Source organism: Dromaius novaehollandiae, chromosome 17 (assembly GCF_036370855.1).
Source record: "Dromaius novaehollandiae isolate bDroNov1 chromosome 17, bDroNov1.hap1, whole genome shotgun sequence".
Lineage (NCBI taxonomy): Eukaryota > Metazoa > Chordata > Aves > Casuariiformes > Dromaiidae > Dromaius > Dromaius novaehollandiae.
Window position 1 is genome coordinate 1617886 of NC_088114.1, and position 17725 is coordinate 1635610.

Here is a 17725-nt window from a genome sequence, read left to right on the forward strand (position 1 = left end):
GCAAGGCTTTTCCCTACTCTTCCCGAAAGCACCAGGCAGATGTCACCCAGCAGAAGGCAGCGGATGGCCTCGAAGGCGAAGCAGCAATCAGCACATGCAAGAAGCATCGCGTGCAAACCTTCCTCTTCTCGAGGGGCCGCATCTATTCGGGGCACAAGACCATTTTCCCCAGCAATATGTGGCTGGGCAGCATCTGAAGAGTTAGGGGGATATGAAAGCCCTGGTGACCGCCAGTGACGCACGCTTTTGCACAGTTGCTTACTCCTTCGAGGCAGCACGCAGACGGGCTCCCCAAGCACCAGCCGGCTGCAGCGCTGTTTCGGTGCGCTGAGCAGCCGGAGGCAGCACGGTCCCGCGGGCAGCTCGCCGCAGTGGTGGCTCCCGGCTCGGACACCGCTCGCCCCGCGGGGCCGGCCGGGCTGCTCCGTGCTCACGGGAACGCGGGACCTGGCCACGGGCTTCGGGGATGAGCACTCGCCTGCCCATCCTTGCGCCGTCTCCCGCTCTCGCGGGGCTTCGGGAGCCCCAGGGTTACGCCGGGACCGGCGCGGAGGCCGGCACCCCGCGGGCAGGGAATCGGAGGAGCACGGAGGATTTCAGCTGGCACTTTGCCGGCACGGGATGGTGCTGGGCACCTGGGGGATGCCGCTGCTGGGATCCTGGCTCTGTGACACCCCTGTCCCGCCGCAGGGCACGTCGCGGGTGCCCAGCTCCAAACTGGGCTGTGGGCATCCCCTGCTCGGCACCGGCCCGACCACGGCACAGGCGTGCAGCCGCCCTCCCAGCCCCGGCACGTCTGTGTTTAAACCATGCCGAACTGGTGCTGATCCTTGCTCAAGCTATGCCACCACCCTCAACGCTTATAGCCACTTCTGCGACAAGGGCGCACCGAAAGCAAGGCCTCTGGATTGCGTTATTAGAGTGACAGAAAACGCGCTGAGCAGAGGGTGATTAACAGGGGCTGTACGAGAAAAGGAAAAATACTTCACTGCTGTTGTCTTAATTAAGCAGAAGTAGCTCTTACAAGAACACCCTTGTCAGCACAAGAAGCACTTTTCAACGCCGGCCCGCGAGCGTGAGGTTTGCACAGCAACGCAGGAGCCACCGCTCGCTTGTGGCACAATTAAGATCAGAAGTTGTGTAAATATTTCTCGCAGCTTCACCTCGGCCGCGGTAAATAAGCCACGTCCCCGGGAGAGGCCCGGCCTGCCGCGCTGCATCAGCGCAGCGCTCGTCACCGCACGGGTGACGGACAGCACGCAGCACCCCGTCGCCTCCACTGCCCGCACACCCAGCGCAGCCGCGGGGGCAGAGGCCAGCGCGGCTTCTGCCTTTTCGTACAGTTTGCATCGTGGGTGTGATGGAAACGAGCAGAAGCACCTTGCTGATGGCATGTATTGCTCCAGCCCTCGCGAAGCGCTCGGGAGCCCTCAGAAAGCTGCCGGCCCCCAAGGGTGACCTGAGCAAGGCTGGCGTGCGCCAGGCGAGAAGCACGGCCCTGCAGGGACCCCTCTGCGCTGGCCACGGAGGGCTCCCGCGTGCCGGAGGCCCTGCCGGCTTGGAGCCCGGCACACGCTGATCAGCTGCTCTGGGTGCAGGTCCCACCGCCCCGCTGGCAGCTCTGGGCGATGCCCGTGCGCCCGGGGCCGGCCGAGCAGCGAGGACGCTGATGGGCGCGTGCATCCCCCGGGGCAGGGATGCCGAGGCGAGCGGGGGAAGCCCAGGTGCTTCAGGGCGTTTTACGGCGCAGCTCCTACCTGCCTGCGAGCTTTCTCCAGCTCCTCCTTGCCGGGTGAGGTGCCGGGGTCGGCCGCGGCAGCGAGCAGGAGCTGCACGTCGGCCAGCAGCGCCCGCGTCCTCCGCAGGTCCCGCCGGAGCCGCTTCTCCACGTCGAAGTCCCGGTGGCCGATCTGGGGAGGGGAGAGCAGAGGAGAGGAGCCACCGTGAGCCCCGACGGGAAGGGGGACCCGCCGCGGGGACACCCCGCACTCGGACCTGGTGCTGAGCCGACCTCAACCGCAGACACTGCCCACGCAAGCAAACTGCTAAAGACCCCTAAAAACACCGATTCAAGAATAAGAAAGGATTTTGGTAATGCTGAAATCGTGCAACAAGACATAAATGCCTATGTATAAAAATTGTAATTTTATCAAATAAAAATAATTTAATATGTAAATGAAAAGAAGAAACTGAATCATGTAATCATGCAACCCAGCAGATTCCACCGAAACGCCCTGCAGGTGACACAGCTGCACTGGTTTTCCCACCAGGCTTTTAATACGGAAAAGCATCGCGGCCGAGGCCGGGCAGCACTGCACGAGGTGCCGGCTGGGACCACGGCCACCCGCGCTCGACGCTTCGGCAGCTCTGCAGCACCAGCAGCCCGAGCTCCCCCGGTGCCGCGGCTCCGGGAAGGGCAGAGCCGGCAGCGTGCGGCAGCCCCGGGCGACACGGGGCACCCGTGCCTCGTCCCCCCGCGCCTCCCCGCTAACGCCCAGGCAGCGGGAATTAGAGACGCGTGCGCATTTCTGAGGCAGGAAAGGAAGGAAGGCAGAAACCTCTGCGACTTACTGGGGGAAATCACAGGTCGGAAAAACAGTGCCAAGGGCATGAGGAATTCAGCCCAAAGGAAAAAAAAAATGCAAACCATGAACCAAAAAAGCTTCATTAGGAATTATTTACACATCTCCAGTGCAAAGCGCCCGGAGCGCTCGTCAGCGCGATGCTGCGGCCCTCGGGGTGGGGGGGGAGGCAGCGGTGGCTCATTCGTGACTCTCCAGCCACGCTGGCAGAAAATAGCTGCTGTGTTATTCCGGAGGCTCATCGCCTGGCAATGCGGGGTCACCACGTTACGCCAAAGCCTTTCAGAGGAGGAAGGTAGGAAGCACATTTGAAAAAACAGAACTCCACACTACGCCCTCCAGCTGGGAGCAACCATGGTTACAGGGCTAAAAGAACTAGGAAAACACCTAATAAACAGGGACATAGTTTCAGTGCTTGATTTCAAACTAATTGAAGCGTGAGAACATTTTCCATTTAGCCCCATTTCCACAGCTCTTCTAGTTCCAAACCTGTTCTCCTATTTTCTGTTCACTGGTAAAAATCAATTGTGCGGATCTGACCTTGCAACCCGTTTTAGAGCGAGCTGGCATTTGCTGAGACCTGAAATTGTTGGCATCTCCTTTTCCTCAATTAGTTTTCTGAGTTGTCGCTTTTTCCCTTTTTAATGAACCGCTCTGAAGCACACTGTCCGCTCTAAATCAGGCTGTATTTATAATAACACCACGGCAGAGCAGACCGGCTTTTCTCCCTGCCGTCCCTACAGGCTCTCCCGGACGCCGGTCAGTGCCCTGCTCTGCACAGCTCAGTGCTCGCCGTAGCAGGCGATGAGTTTTGCACCCCAAATGGGAACGGCCGGTATTCCAGCCTCCGCCTCTTCCTTCCACCGTTAGTCTAGTGCTTTTTAAGTTACAAAGCAGATTCAATTTAACTTTCCTTTCAAAGCTCCAGTTGTATTTCATGCATGTCACAGCAACACCCAGCTGCGCTCTTCCCTGCCCCCTCGCCCCCCCAGACCCGCTCGGCCGTCGCAGGGCCGGGGCAGAGGCCGCGCGGCAGCTCTGCGGGACGGGACGGGACGGCGCAGGCAGCGGGACCGTGCCCGGGAGCCTCCAGCACAGCCTCCCTCCGCCGCGCAGCCTCTGCTGCCCGCTCATCCATCTTGGTTTACCTCCTCTGCCGAACAGGAGAAACATGTTGGACTGAAAAGCAGTAATAATAATACCCTGCTTTTATACAGCAAGATTTATTCTGACAGTTCCCAAAACACTCCATAAGCTCAGAACCGACGGGACGTTATGGATGGGCCTCATTACACCATTTCGTGTCTGTTTGAAATATGCCCGCCATTTCAGCGTTGCAAAGCTCCCAAATCCATCCAATTTAATGAACACGTACAATTGCCAGACCCGGCAAAATCCAGGCAACTGGCGCCAGGGATCGGGGGAGGTGCTGTTTAATTGCTGTAACTCCAGCTAATTAGCTCCTCCTCTCCTGCACATGCAGTCCGAATGGCAATGCAACAGCGGACTGCGCACAGGCAGTTTGGAGGCATGAGCAAAACCAGCAGCCTCGCTGAACCGCTGCCCGGCACCGGGCTGCCTCTGGGCCAGGAACGGCACGTGCCCGCGGCCCGCTGCTGCCCACGGCCTGCCGCCACGGGCTCTGCGCACCTCGCCGGGGACGGGCGTCCAGCCTCGGCCGCTCTGCGATGTTAAGTGATGCCCAATCTGATAAATGCTGTTCGATGAAGCTGCATTCAGTCCCCTGCCTTCTAATTTAGCACGGAGCAGCTGTGTGTGCGTCTCCTATTACATGCGCTTCAATCACTGCCATACTCACATTAGAGAGTGAAAAAGGATTTGTGCAACAAAAGTGTCCGGGACAAAATTCCACAGCAAATAGCAGAATCCGATAAACTGCTTTTCTGGGCAGATGGTGCCACTCCAGTGTTAGTTCTGTTTAATATCACTCTCTTAGGAAAATAGCATTAAAAAGGGGATGCCTCTCTGATCCTTGGCTATGCAGATAACTTTCCTGCAGGAAAGCGAAGGGCCTCCCCTCCGAGAGTCACTCACGGGACTGACTCCCACCTCCAGCGTGATGCCCGCAGTGCCAAAGCTCCCCCGGCACCGCAGCGATTGCTGGGGCACGGCAGGTACCGACAGGGCAGTTTGCGAGGGGCCAAGATAACAGAGGGCATCGTTCGCTCCATGACGGCTGCATTTGTTTGAACAAGCAGGTTACCACGCTGTCCACACGCACACACGGTCACGCTCCCTTTTCCACAGTCGGCATTTGGAGCGGGGCGCAGCCGGGGAGGCAGGTCTGCTCTGCTCCTGAGAGCAGACAGCGAGGATGAGCGCAAAGCAAGTGCTTCCCCGGCCAGCAGCTCGCTAGACCGGCCCGGGCCGTGGCAAGGAAGCGGGATGAGCCGGCTCCATCCTCTTACCTGCTCACACAGGGTGCCGATGAGCCCTTCCAGGTCCCGTTTCTCATGCAGCACCATCTGCTTCTCCTCGTACTCCTGCTCCAACTGCATCTCCAGCTGCCGGAGCTGCGCACGGGAGACAAGCACAGCCATGCTCAGAGCACAGCCGCCCGCTCCGCGCCAGCCCGGCGAGCCGACCCCAGCCTCGCGCCCTCCCCTCACCCCCCTTCGCGCTCTCCTTGCAGGAGCCAGCACCAAAAGGGGAGCAGCTTGCAGGTGACTGGCTTCACTTTTAAAACGTGCAGCCTGGCACAGCCCTGGCTTCTCACTTCAGCTGGGAAACTCATCTCATGTATAACATCGTGTCCCAGGTTTTGTAAAAGCGTCCCGCGACCGCGGGCCAGGCGTGGAGCATCCTCACTCCGGCTCCCGCCAGGGAAACGCAGAAGGCGGCAGCGGCCTCGCAGGGGCAAAGTGCCCTAAAGGCAGGATTTGCACTGCTCCTCGGAGCAAAGGGAGCCCCAGCGCTAGCCCCAAGCGCAGGAAGCCCCATCCCTTCTAATCTGGCCTCTGTTCAAGCATCGTTCATCCCTTGGGGCCGAGACAACATGAAGCGCTTTGCGGAAGAGAACCGGACCCGGTCTGGCACCGCAGAGCTCTGCCGTGCGGCTGCAAAGGGTCCTGCAAGTCCAGCTGAAACGTGGGGGGAGGAAAAAGCGTGGACAAACCAAAGCAGCTTATTCACCGCCCGCTCCTCCTCCCCGCGAGCAGCGGCGAGGCCTTGCCGGCGGCAGCCGACGGGCCAGGAGGACGCGGGGCTGCGATCCCGCCGGCAGCCGGCACAGCTCTCCGGAGGCCTCTGCCCCCAGCCAGCCGCCGCCTCCGCCTCTGCGAAGCTGCTCATAAACCGTGCTCAAAAGGGGAACATGAGCAGGCTGGTAAATACCAATTGCTCTCCGGAGAGCCTCTGCCATTTACTCATTTGGAAAAAACCACCGAGGCCACGCAGGGTAAGGGAGAGAAAGGATGAACGACCCCCCGTCGGCTGAGAGCAGCCTCGAAGGCGCTGCACGGCCTTTAACGGCACCGGCAATACCGTGCCCTTCTGTGCAGGGCAGAAAAAGCCAGAGAGGAGCAGCCGGGGAAAGGCAGAGAGGACCCGGGAGGGGAGCGCTGAGCGAGGCGCAGCTCGCGACCAGCCTGCAGCTTCGGCAGGAACGGGCAAGCAAGGGGAAGGAGGAAAAGGCACTGAAGCAACTGCTGCTCCCCGGCGCAGCGACAACGGCAGTGCTGCGGGGAGGCAGCGGGGTGGGAAGCGGTGGCATTTGCACCGGGTCACAGCCCCAGGTAACCAGTAACCCAGCCTCGCAGGACCTGACTGCGTGTTCACAGGAGCAGGGTGAACAGAGATTGCCTCTCTGCCTTCCCTTTTGTCCTGCCTTCCTAAAATAGCGCATGCAAAGCCCCACGGACGCATTCATTAAGCCTCAGCAATGCTAATTCACTATCGACAGCCAGGCATGCCTCAGGCCTAATAGAAACTGGCTGCTACAAAGCAGCGCTGCAGCCCTGAATCAAACACCCCAGGGATTTCGGGGAAATTGGAATTCATGTTTGCAAGCCACCAACCTCACAACCTTCTCAAAACCTTGTTGAAAGGGTAATTTCTGTTCATTATCACTGAAAATGGAGCCCTGGCCATCTGGAGTTGGTGCCCTTGGCCTGACTCTGGTTTTACTCTTTGGGAACGTCGTGCCCACAGCGCACTGGGCTGCAAATGGCTCCAAGGCACGACCTCCCCCACAGCCTCCCTGGAGCAGCAGGGATCGACGCCTGCCCGGGACCTTGGATTTTGCAGTGCCCGGAGCGAGGAGAGCAGCAGCCACCAGCGCCTCCATGCTTGGGAGAGGAACGAGCACCCCCAGGAGTTACTTCTCTCTTCTCCACCACGGACAGAGGGAGCCCAGGGAAACCCATCCCCAGTTTAGCCCATTTGTCAGAGGAACGAGCCCAGGGCTCAACGGGACCACGGTGTCAGCCAGGAGCCACGCTGCCCGCACCGATCGCTGGGGCCAGCGCTGGCAGGGTGTGGGGAGCTCCAGCACCTCCTCCCTGTCTCCAACAGCCGTGCCATACTCCCAAAACACCGAAATGTTTCCAACAGGCATGCGCTTTTCCAGCATGATGCTTCCCCTTGGCGACCGGCAGAACTGAGGGGCCAGGAGGGAGGTGGGGACGCCAATGCCACCGAGCCCAGGGGAGCATCCCCAGGGTCACCGTCCCCAGGGTCTCCGTGCTGGCTGCTACGGCCCCCGCACCCTCTGGGCTCCCGTTCCCACCTCCCACGCAGCTGGGGAGCCGCGGTGCCACCCCACGCGCTGCCCTACCCGCCGCTGGCAGGACTGCCGCACATCCTCCAGCTCTTCGTCCTTGTCCTCCAGCTCCTTCTGGTGAATCTGCTTCATCCGCTCAACCTCCAGCTCGAGCCGCTGGTGGAGCTGAAAGAGCCGAGGAGGAGCGCGTCGTCCGGGCGAGCGCGGCACCGGGGCACCAGGGACGGGGCGGGTCGGACGGGGCGGGCTCGGGGCGCGCTACCTGCTCCAGGTGGTCCACAGCGGCTGTCTGCCGCGCCAGCTCCTTCTGCTGCTCGGCGGCGCTGGCCTCCAGGTCCCAGAGCTGCTTCCGCAGGGCCGGCACGGCGCGGGCGTCGCGGGCGCTGGGCGCGCTCAGCTCCTCCACGCGCCCGGCCAGCTGGGCCGCCCGCTGCGCCAGCCCGCGGGCTTCCGCCTCCTTCTGCTGCTCGGGGACGGGACGGGACGGGCGCGAGTCGGCACCGCGGCCCGCAGAGGGGGAAAGCTGCCCGCCCGCCCGCCGGGCCTCCCTCGCCCCCGCTTCCCCTCTGGGCGCGGCTCACTTGCTCCCCACCTCTCCTTTGGCAGCCCGTGGCGTGCCCCCTCGCTGCTTCCCGCAGCCCGGCATCACCCTACCGCCACCGTCCTCCTCCCAGCCCCAGCCCCAGCCCGCCTGGCCCCCCACCCCTGCCCCTGCTCTGCAAACACCACCGCAACACAGTCCCCATCTCCGCAGCGAGCACTGGAGCGGAGGTGCCAAGTCACGGAGCAGCGCGCTTGTGATTTCCAATCTGAGCTCCATCATCGTTCGCCAGCACAGACGCTGGCCCCAGACCCCTGGGACACGCGCTGAGGCTGCAGCTCTGCACTTTCTTGCAGGTGAGACTATGGGTGGGGGCACCAACAAGAGCACAAGGGACTTCACGGAAAGTCAGGGAGCGCCTAAGAGCTAAATCATGGGACTGGGGCTCTACTTGTAAAGTGCGATAGTCTTCTAGCAGAGGATACTGCTATTTAAACACACCAGGCACATCCCAGAACTGCACTAAAAGAAATTAGAAGCAAGTAGCCTGGTTTGTAACTGATTGCCCCTGATATAATTGCAAAGATAATGGCTTTGTCCTGATAGCTGCTCTGGAAACTGGAGAGCATGCAGCAAAACGGGACGGTCTCCTCTCACCTCTAGGCTCTGCTGAAGTTTGGCCATCTCCCATCTGATGCTGGTGTTTTCCTGCGTCACTTTTTCACGGAGGCTCTTCTCAAAAGCAGACTCGCCCAGGGCCTGGGCCAACTGCAGGTCAAACCTGCAGGGGGAAAGGACACCTCACCCCCTGCCCAGCCCTGGAGCTCCAGGGAAAGGACACCTCACCCCCTGCCCAGCCCTGGAGCTCCAGGGAAAGGTCACCTCACCCCCTGCCCAGCCCTGGAGCTCCGGGGAAAGGACACCTCACCCCCTGCCCAGCCCTCAAGCAGAGCGAGGGGCCGGGGACAGGGACAACCAGCTCCTCCCGGCTCCGAGCTTTTCAGGGGCTTTTGAGGTGACACAAAACCCCTATTGCCTGCAAAGTGCTGCAGTCATTTGGGGAATCTCTAATTACTTGGTCTTTTGGCAAAGTCCAAAGAGCAAGAACTGCTGTGAGTGACCGTTACTCGCCTGAACCCCCTTTAAACGTGCCCGGGGCGCAGCAGGCCAAGTACATAAACATAAAAGACCCTCCAGGAATTAGGCAGCAGAAGCAAAGCCGGGGCCTGCTGCCGGAGCAGGGCTTGCTGGCTGCAGGCTTGGAGCTGGTGCCCATCACACGCGAGCGCGTTTGAACGCCGGGCAGCAGAGGAACCGCAGCAGCTCCGCCTGCCCTTCAGGACGGGAAGCCGTTCTCAGGTTCGCGTTAGCAGCAGCCTTCGGCTGCAAACGAGCTCGCGTGCCACTCGCAGGCTGAGGCGCGGCAGGACAGGCGGGCACAAGCCCGGCACCACCAGCTGGACCCCGAGGAGGGAGGGAGGGAGGGAGGGGGCTCGCTCCCCGCGACCAAGCACCACCTCTCAGTGCCTCGCTTGATGACCTCCTGCTGCCAATGGCACACGCTCACCCACCCTGAACCAGGGCATGTGCAGGCCTGTGCCAATGCACGCAGGCGTGTGCAGCCATGTGCAATGCCTGCATGCAGGTGCATGCATGTGCCAATGCATGCAGGTATGTGCAGGTGTGTGCAGATACATGCAGGTGTATACAGCCAGGTGCAGATGCATGTGTGCACGTGCTGGCATGTGCAGACGTGTGCATGCATGTGCCGGCATGTGCAGACGCATGCAGGCGTGTGCAGGTGCACACGGGCTGGGTCCAGAGCAGCCGCCCTGCCTTCCCGGGGCGGCCAGGAGCACCCAGCAGCGGAGAGCAGGGCTGCTCGCTCCGGGGTGACGCAGCAGCGGCAAATGGCAAAGGCGGGCAGGAACGGCAACCGGGGCCGAGCGGCCCGACCCTCTGCCCGGCCTTGCCGCAGCCCCCTCCCACCTGGGCGCCAGCCTTACTTCTTCTGCTTCTTCTCCAGCTCGTGGCTGCGGCTCTGCTGGCTCTCGGTGAGCACCCGCGCGTCCTCCAGGTCGCAGGCCAGCCGCTTGCACTTCCTCCTCATCTGCTGGGCCGCCTTCTTGGCAGCGTCGTAAGCAGCCTGCACCTCGCCGAGCTGCGGGGAGAGGCGGCCGTGAGCGGCGGAGCGGTCACTGCTGTGGCACGCGCCGTACGGCACCTCCGGCGAGGGTCGCGGCACGCTCAGCCCTGCTCAGCCTCGGGGCTTCCCGAGAGCGGCGGCGGCTGGACCACGGCCGGGCTCCCAGGGGACGGGGCCAGGCCTTTGCAACGCTTCTGGCCAGGCCTTTCCAAAGCTGACCGCTCCCCGCGGAGAGGGCACGGGGCGCGCGGGGGCAACGCAGCTCCCGAGGCGTGGGCACGCTGCACAGCCGCGCACGGGGCCCGGGCTGCCAAGCCCTGCTCCTGCTCCCACTCCAGCTCCAGGGGACCTGGGATCTTCCATTGCACAGGAACAAAGCCCTGCAGCCCCACATATCTCGCCTGTGTCCCCTGTGTCCCAGTGCCCTCGCACCCAGCCTGGCACGGCTGCGAGAGGTGTGAGCCTCCAATCCTGTCTCCCCGCAAACAGGAGTGCCAGGGCAGAACGAGGTGGAAAGCATTTCCACCGAGGATCTGCAGCAAGCTGGAGGCACGGGGAAGCGCAGAGCGCTCACGAGCCAGGGAACGGCCTCGCTAAGGAATGACTTTAAATAAGCAAAATCACTAATGAAGCCTGTAATTCCAAACTAACTACCTGAAGGCAAATGGGCTGTTTCGCATTACCCAGGCTCCTAAGAATAGGCTGCTTTTTTATCACTTGTTAATGTACCACGAATAATGCTCCTTCCTTCATTTTATCCTTATGGGAAGTGCCTGGACAGGGAGGCCCTGCCCCGGGCAGCACGCCAGCTTCCTCGCTCCTGCTCGCACGGCTCCGGGACCGGCGTCTCCCTGCTACCAGCTGCTTGGGTGGCAGCTTGGCGAGCACGGCACGCCGCAGCCCCGCTCACCTTCTGCTCCAGCTCCGTCCTCGAGCCCCGCTCGGCCTCCAGCCGCTCCTCCAGCTGGGCCAGCCGCTTCCGCAGAAACCCGATCTCCGTCTGCGCGCACTCGAACCGCACTTGCCACTCGTCCTCTGCGAACGCAGGGGCCCGGTGACCCGGGCACGGGCTCAGGCCATGCAGCCTCGCCGAGGCAGGACCGGCCCTCGCAGCCCCGCTACCGCTGGCACTGTCCCCATCCCGTCCCATTGCAGCCCTTCCTGCATCTGCAGCGCTGGAGGAGCAAAACCTTCCTCCCCCATCTCCTTAGCAGCCTCCTCCTCACCACGTCAGAGCGCGAAACGGGCTTTGAACGCCCTGCGTGTGCCCCTACCTCCTCCGGAGCCGCTGAGCTTCATCTCGCGCAACTGAACCAGCTGCTGGGTCTCCTCCAGCTGCTTTTCCACCAACTCCAGTTTCTTCTGCACTTGGTCGTGTTTGCTCTGGAAAACACCCAAGGAGGAAGGGGGGCAGCTGCCCCGGCTCTCGGGACGCCGCGGCCGGCGGGGGGGGCACACGGCATCGCCCCCCCGGGCTCCCCTACCTGCAGCTCCTGCAGCTGGCGCACGGCCTGCAGCCTCTCGGCCCGCTCCCCGTCCAGCGCCTGGCAGGCGGCATCGCCCTTGTAGCGCTCGTCCGCGAGCTCCGTCGTCAGGTCGATGATCTGCGGGAGGCGGCACGGGTGAGGCCGGGCTCCGTGCACGGCAGTGACCCCCCCCCCCCCCAAGGCAAAGCCCACCGGCCTCCAAAGCAGCGCTCAGCGTTGCCCACTTTTCAACAAAACAAGGAAGAGGTGAAACTTGTCAGATTCAAGTATTTTGCTAAAGCTGGAGCCTCACCAAAGCGAGGAGGGCTCTCCGTGCTGCAGGCAGCAGGGCCGTCTCAGTGCCCCCGAGGGGCTGCAGCACGCACAGGCTTTGCTCAATGTGCATTTAAAGATCAAGTGTTTTTGAAAGCCTGCAAGAGCTGACCTGCTTCCTGATGCCCAGTCGGCACGTGCAGCGCGGTGCACCGCACTCCACTGCACTCACACACCTGCCCTTGGACTCTCAGACAATCCCCATCTCTGCTACTCTGCTAAATTAAAAACTAAGATAAAGTTCACTAAGCCCAGCAATACGTAAGGGCTCTCAAGTCTCCTCTGCTACAGGCGTGACGGTGCTCATGTGGGGCTGCGCTCCAGCCCTCGAGATGGGAGAAGTGGCAAGTTGGGACAGAGCTCCCGGGCTTTACAGGGCAGGATCGCCCCGCAGGTCTGCCTTCCCTCCCGGAGCCACGCACCGCGGCTGCCCGGAGCGCAACACGGCTGGGGCCAGGCCACGGGGACCCGCACGGCCACCACGGCCACCCGCACACGGCTGCGGTGCACCGCCAGCACCGCGCGCCCGCGACGCGCACCGGCAGCACGCTGCAATCAGGGCTGATGAGATTTCTGCACTCTTCTGGCTGATTAGCATTAAACTTCATTTGAAACAAAAAGCACATGAATGAAGTAGTAAATTATTCATCCAGAGAATTAATTGCACTTTTTGCAAAGCAGACGGGATGCCTTTAATCCGGCTGAGCTGGTCCACCCCCGCGAGGGGCCGTGGAAGCCATGGGGCCGGCGCCTCCAAACCAGCCCTTTATACCTACAAAACACCCAGGGAATCTGCACAGAAGAGGGAAGCACGGAGACCTCAAACGCTCCTTCTCCCCCATCTGACAGCATTATTGTGGCTTTCTGAAGCACTTCGCCCTTTGTGGGAAGGCTACGCAGGCTCTTCGGGAGGTCCAACACGGGTAACTCGGTAAGCGAACTCAGCAGGCTTTTCTGTGCCCCGGGGCAGGTATACCCCCAGGTGCGCCGCAAAGAGCCGGCCCTGCACGGCCGCGCCAGCCTTTCGCAGCCCCCGGCTCAGGGCTACGATCTCACCTCGGAGGAAGGTGGGGACGACGGGTACCGCTAACCAGAGCCGTACTGCTGCCGGGGCTGAGAGCAGCCTCGCGGCTCCTCCCGTGCCAAACGAAACCCTCTCGTGGTTTCCTTCCCTGGGATCGTGCAGGAGCCCCGAGCACAGGCACAGCGGCCCCGCAGTGTGCACGAGCCGCCCAGCCCTCCTTTCCAACGAGCAATTAGGCAGCGGAGCCGGCTGCCTCCCGGACAGCAACCCGAGGCGGCTGCCACCGCTCACGCGGGGTCACGCGCAGAGCCGGGGAGAGGCAGCAGATCTGCACCGTGCGCTCTCTCCTCATTATTAGCATTCGTTCCACTAAACTAAGACACTTCTGGTGTCTACAGAGGTCGCCGAGATTGCAGTCTGGAGAGTGTAATGAGAATATGATACATTTGTATATAATTTCCTATTCTCATTAGAGCCTTTGTCAGGAGAACGGATTACATTTGCACTGCCGTTTTTCAGCCCTCTAATACGCCGCGTCCGCGGCAGGCGAGGCGACAGCACTCCCGCCCCACACCACCTTGCTGCACCGGGAGAGGACGAGCCGGGACGCGGCCATAGCCCTGCCCGGGACGTGGGACGCAGCCGGGAGCGTGGGGCTGGGACTGCGGCCGGCCGAGGGGATGCAGCCGGGAGCACGGAGCCGGGACTGGGGACGGCCAAGGGGACGTGGCTGGGGGACAAGGGCAGACACATGGAGCATCAAAGCCATAGGGAATTCATGGGCACGAGAGAGGAGGTTATCCCTGGAGATGCCAACCCTCTGGCAAGCCGGGACCCTACCGGGTGCCCCACAGGGACGTCGGCCCCGCACGCGGGCGTTGAGCCTCACAGCCCAGCCGGGTCCTGCAGAACCGACCTCTGGCTGCACCAGTTTTGCCAGCAGCTCCCTCCTCCCCAGCCCTTCGCTAATCACTGCTTCCTCCGAGCACAATCACACGTTACAGCAGGCGCGAGATCGCTCAGCTGGCACCGGCTGCAGGACCTCGACATAAAAGGCCTTAAAAAGAAGCAACTGCTGAGCAACTTAAACAGCAGCAAGCAATGATTGCGCCCCGAGAAACAACCGCCTCGGCTCTGATCTCCAGGCAGAGAGCGGCAAAGAGCTGCTGGCTTCCCACACAGAGACAAAGCGGCACATTTCGTGCCTGCGACCTGAAAAAATTAATCACCGGGTAACCTTCTTGGGTAATTAAAAACAAAAAACAGCTCTTCAAGGAGTGCTGACACACGTCCAAACGCTAACACGCCAACGGCTCCCGAGCCTCGCTGCTCTGACACCCGTCGCGGCTGGGAGGCACCAGTAGAAACCTGGCGTTGGAAAACCCAACCTGCGTTTGCTCTAAACAGGCAGCAGGGCAGTAACACGGGTGCAAACAGCCCTTCTTGCGCCCAGCACGTGACAGGGAGTTGGTCCCATTTGACTCCTTGCGTTCCTGTCCATAATTATCGCGATGTGGCTCAATTTCTAACGTGACCCAAGTGGGGAACCTGGGCTGCGCACGGAGGCATTTCTACGGCTTTACCTTGCTTTCCAGCTTTTCTGTGTTCTGCCTGAGCTCACTGCATGACTGCTCTGATTTTTCCAGCTTTCTTCTTAGCGCTGCCAGCTCCTCCTAGGTAAAATTTCAAGAAAAAGAAAAAAAAAAGATTTTGAGAGCTCCAATATCCCCAGTTTATTTATGAATACATTATTTTCTGTTAAAAGTAAGTGGGAGAGACATAACTGCCTTATTAAGAAAATTTACCAGGCAAATTTGAAGGCCGCTCACTGCAAATTGCTAGGACTGTAACTCCTGACATGAATTTCGTTGGAGGGAATGTCAGCTTTGGTGAATGTACAGAGCACATTTTATGAGAAGGAAGCAAACCTCAAAATCCCAGGATGAGCACCCAAATGTCCGATTTTTGCTCATCAAGCGTTCCTTGCAAACCTGGCAGGCTATCAGAGAGCAGCTGCAAAGGCACACGGGTTTGTGTGATTCTTTCAGGCAGCCTCACTACAACTGCAGAAAGGGCTTCTCGCTGCAGTGTTGTCCTGCTTTGATGCTCAACGGTCAGCAGAAGCACAATGTGCAGAAATGTCATAAAAATAGAGGTCAATAGGTGGTGGGGCCAAGGCAAATCTCAAGGGGGAAACAAACACTTGGCCAGCTTTTATCTTGTCTGAACCAGCCTAAAAACATCTTGTTAAAACTTTGCTAAGGCAAGAGGAGGAGCAGGAAAGCCGGGGAAGCCGGACTAGGAATTTAGCACAAGTCACACACTGTGAGAAAGGCTGAAAGGTGGCTTTCCTGGGTCAGCAAACACCCATTAAATAGTCTCCCATCACCAACTTCAGCTCTGGTGGAAGCAAGCGCAACTCTGGTGACATTACAGAGCAGAGCGCCTTATGCCAAGGATGGATTTGGCTTGCTCATCTCCTTCATCACCCCAAAGACTGAGGTGGGGGGCCAGCTGGCAAGGGGCTCGGTGTCCGGAGCCCAAGGGACCAGCACAGCCCTGGCGAGTTGGGACGGCACCGGGACAACCACATCCCTGGAATGGGGTCTGGACTGCAGGACATTTGCACACTTGCAATCATCCCTCCAAGGAAGAAAGGTTATTTCTTCCTCCACAGCTCGACGTGACACATTACTCAGGGCAAAAAAGGCAGTGCTGAGAACATAAAGACTTCTGGATAGCCAGCATAACCTGTCTCCCTTGGCAAAAGGTACCTCCAATGTGACTAGTCCACTAAGCAGCGCCCCTAAAGCATCCCATCCCACCCCACCCCGTCCTGTCCCGTCCCTTCGTTTGGTGCATACTTCTTTGGCACGGAGCTGATCTTCTGCAACACTGATGCTGAGCAAGGGCCGCACGCGGCTCATCAGCTGCCACCAGGACCAATGCCTCACAGCCTGGAAGACCACCAGGTTCTTCTGGATGCACCGGATGGCAAGGCGCTGAATCTGCAAGGAGACACGGCCGGCAGTGGCACCCGTCCAGCCACGACCTGGGCCCGCTGCAGGGAAGGGCCAGGCTGGAGCGTTCAGCCGGCACCAGGTGGGGAAGGGACATGCTGGAGCCAGCAGCGAGCAGATGGAGCAGCTCGGCATCGGAGGGGACACGCAGCATGACACGCCGCAGCCACCGGCAGGCCACGGGAGAGGGTTGCCTGCTCCCCGCGGCGCGCAGGGCTCTGCAAAGGAGCAGCGTGCTCAGCCCAGAGGAGCTGTACGCTGTCCCATGAGATGCATTTGGCCACATCACAGCAGCACTGACCCTCCTGCAGCGGCCCAACCCTGTGCTGTGGTGGGCACGGGGCATTCGGGACCCGAGGGACGGATACCTTCAACCTCTTGAATTTCTGCCGGCTGAGGAAGCCCTTGCAAGCTGCCTGCAGGAGGATCATTTTCTGGGATATCAGCTTGTTGCGCTGCTTCTCCAGCCTGGAGATGACCCCCGGCTTCAGGAAAACCTAGCAGCAAGCAGAGGCAGTTACTCACCCCTAGAACGGGGTCTGTCACCAGCATCCGTCCAGCCAAGAAATGAACTTGCCCACCGCCAATGGCCCTGCCTCCTCTCTCCCCTTCCTTTTTGACATAAACATCAACCATTTACAAGAAGCTGTGAGTCCTTGGAACTTTTTCCACGGACTGCACATGCACTGCACCTTTCCTACCCTCTGCAAAGACAATGTTGGTACCTCTGCTGGAAAAGGCATTTCCAACAGCATACACGCACGCACACACAGCAGATAATAGCAGCAGAAAATAGATGCTAATTTACAACGGGAAAAACAAAATTAACCACATCATTTTCTTCATCTGAACTTGCCACAGAGATGTCATAAACAACACAGATTTGCTAATGCCGTTGAATCTAGCCCACTATCGATCTTTCAGAATGTAAGATGTCTCTCAGCCGCTGCCTGCTGAAGCTCTTGGGATGTGGACCAATCGCTTCCAAATATTGTGCACCATTTGCATGATTCGATTTTAATAAAAAATAAATTACATTTGGGAACCCCGTGGCATACTTAAAGAGCTGCATTTTAAAGACAGCAAATTGAATCAAAGCACAATTCCAAGGAAACTCACTTTCTTGAGATAATGCTATGATTGCTTCACCACCTATTTGATTGTCTCATTAATGTCTGTATTAACTTCACAAGCCAGTGAGTTTTAGAAGCTAGTACAAAAATCAATGCTCAAAGTGATGGCAAAACTAACTCCTATATAACAAGATGTGACTGGTGCTGCTATCACGCTATTGATTAAGTAAGGGAGTTTCATAGAAGAGATAATTGCAAACTGCAGCACGCAGGATGAAAGAAAGTTATGTTGCTTCACGGAACTGCTCCATGAATTCTTTCTTTATAGACTCCAAGAGCTAAAGGCAAGCATGCATACAAAATTAATTCTTCTTTGAGATTATCAGCTTTAAGTTCGTATTTTGTTGCTGTGACAACTATTACATCTGCAGGTGCCCAGTTCAGCAGCCTTTTAACCCCAACCCCTTAAAGACCATGAGCTTCCCAAGTGCCATTTATTTCAGTGGGAAATCAAAGGTAATTAGGTACTTAAATGCCAGTAGGAGCTGGATTTCAATGATTCGGTATGCAGTTTACCTAGGGTAATGCTTTCAAATGGGAATTGGGAGCCTTCCTCCCCAGTTTTCACCGAGGCTTTGCTCCATCAGCCAGCGGGGCACTTTGGGAAGCTCTGCAGCGGGAAGCAGAGGAGATGCTTTTCCTCGTTTTGGGAAGCTCAGGATAACTGGCAGTGCCTGGCTGGGATGGCTGTGCTCATACGCAGTGGTACCAGGGGAGAAGCACACGTTTTAGCCACCGT

General features: G+C 59.4%; 1 protein-coding gene across 1 annotated transcript in view; it reads right to left on the minus strand.

Moving 5' to 3' along the window:
- The window catches only part of MYO18B (myosin XVIIIB), a 78192-nt gene that overhangs the window by 23221 nt on the left and 37246 nt on the right, over window positions 1-17725 (minus strand). Inside the window, exons 22-33 of the mRNA XM_064522433.1 lie at window positions 16222-16350; window positions 15698-15841; window positions 14417-14506; window positions 11495-11614; window positions 11285-11393; window positions 10921-11045; window positions 9871-10025; window positions 8522-8645; window positions 7586-7786; window positions 7378-7488; window positions 5012-5116; window positions 1758-1910 (exon numbers count right to left, since the gene is read on the minus strand). Coding sequence (XP_064378503.1) covers window positions 1758-1910; window positions 5012-5116; window positions 7378-7488; window positions 7586-7786; window positions 8522-8645; window positions 9871-10025; window positions 10921-11045; window positions 11285-11393; window positions 11495-11614; window positions 14417-14506; window positions 15698-15841; window positions 16222-16350 — 1566 coding nt within the window. The remainder of the gene's footprint in view (window positions 1-1757; window positions 1911-5011; window positions 5117-7377; window positions 7489-7585; window positions 7787-8521; window positions 8646-9870; window positions 10026-10920; window positions 11046-11284; window positions 11394-11494; window positions 11615-14416; window positions 14507-15697; window positions 15842-16221; window positions 16351-17725) is intronic.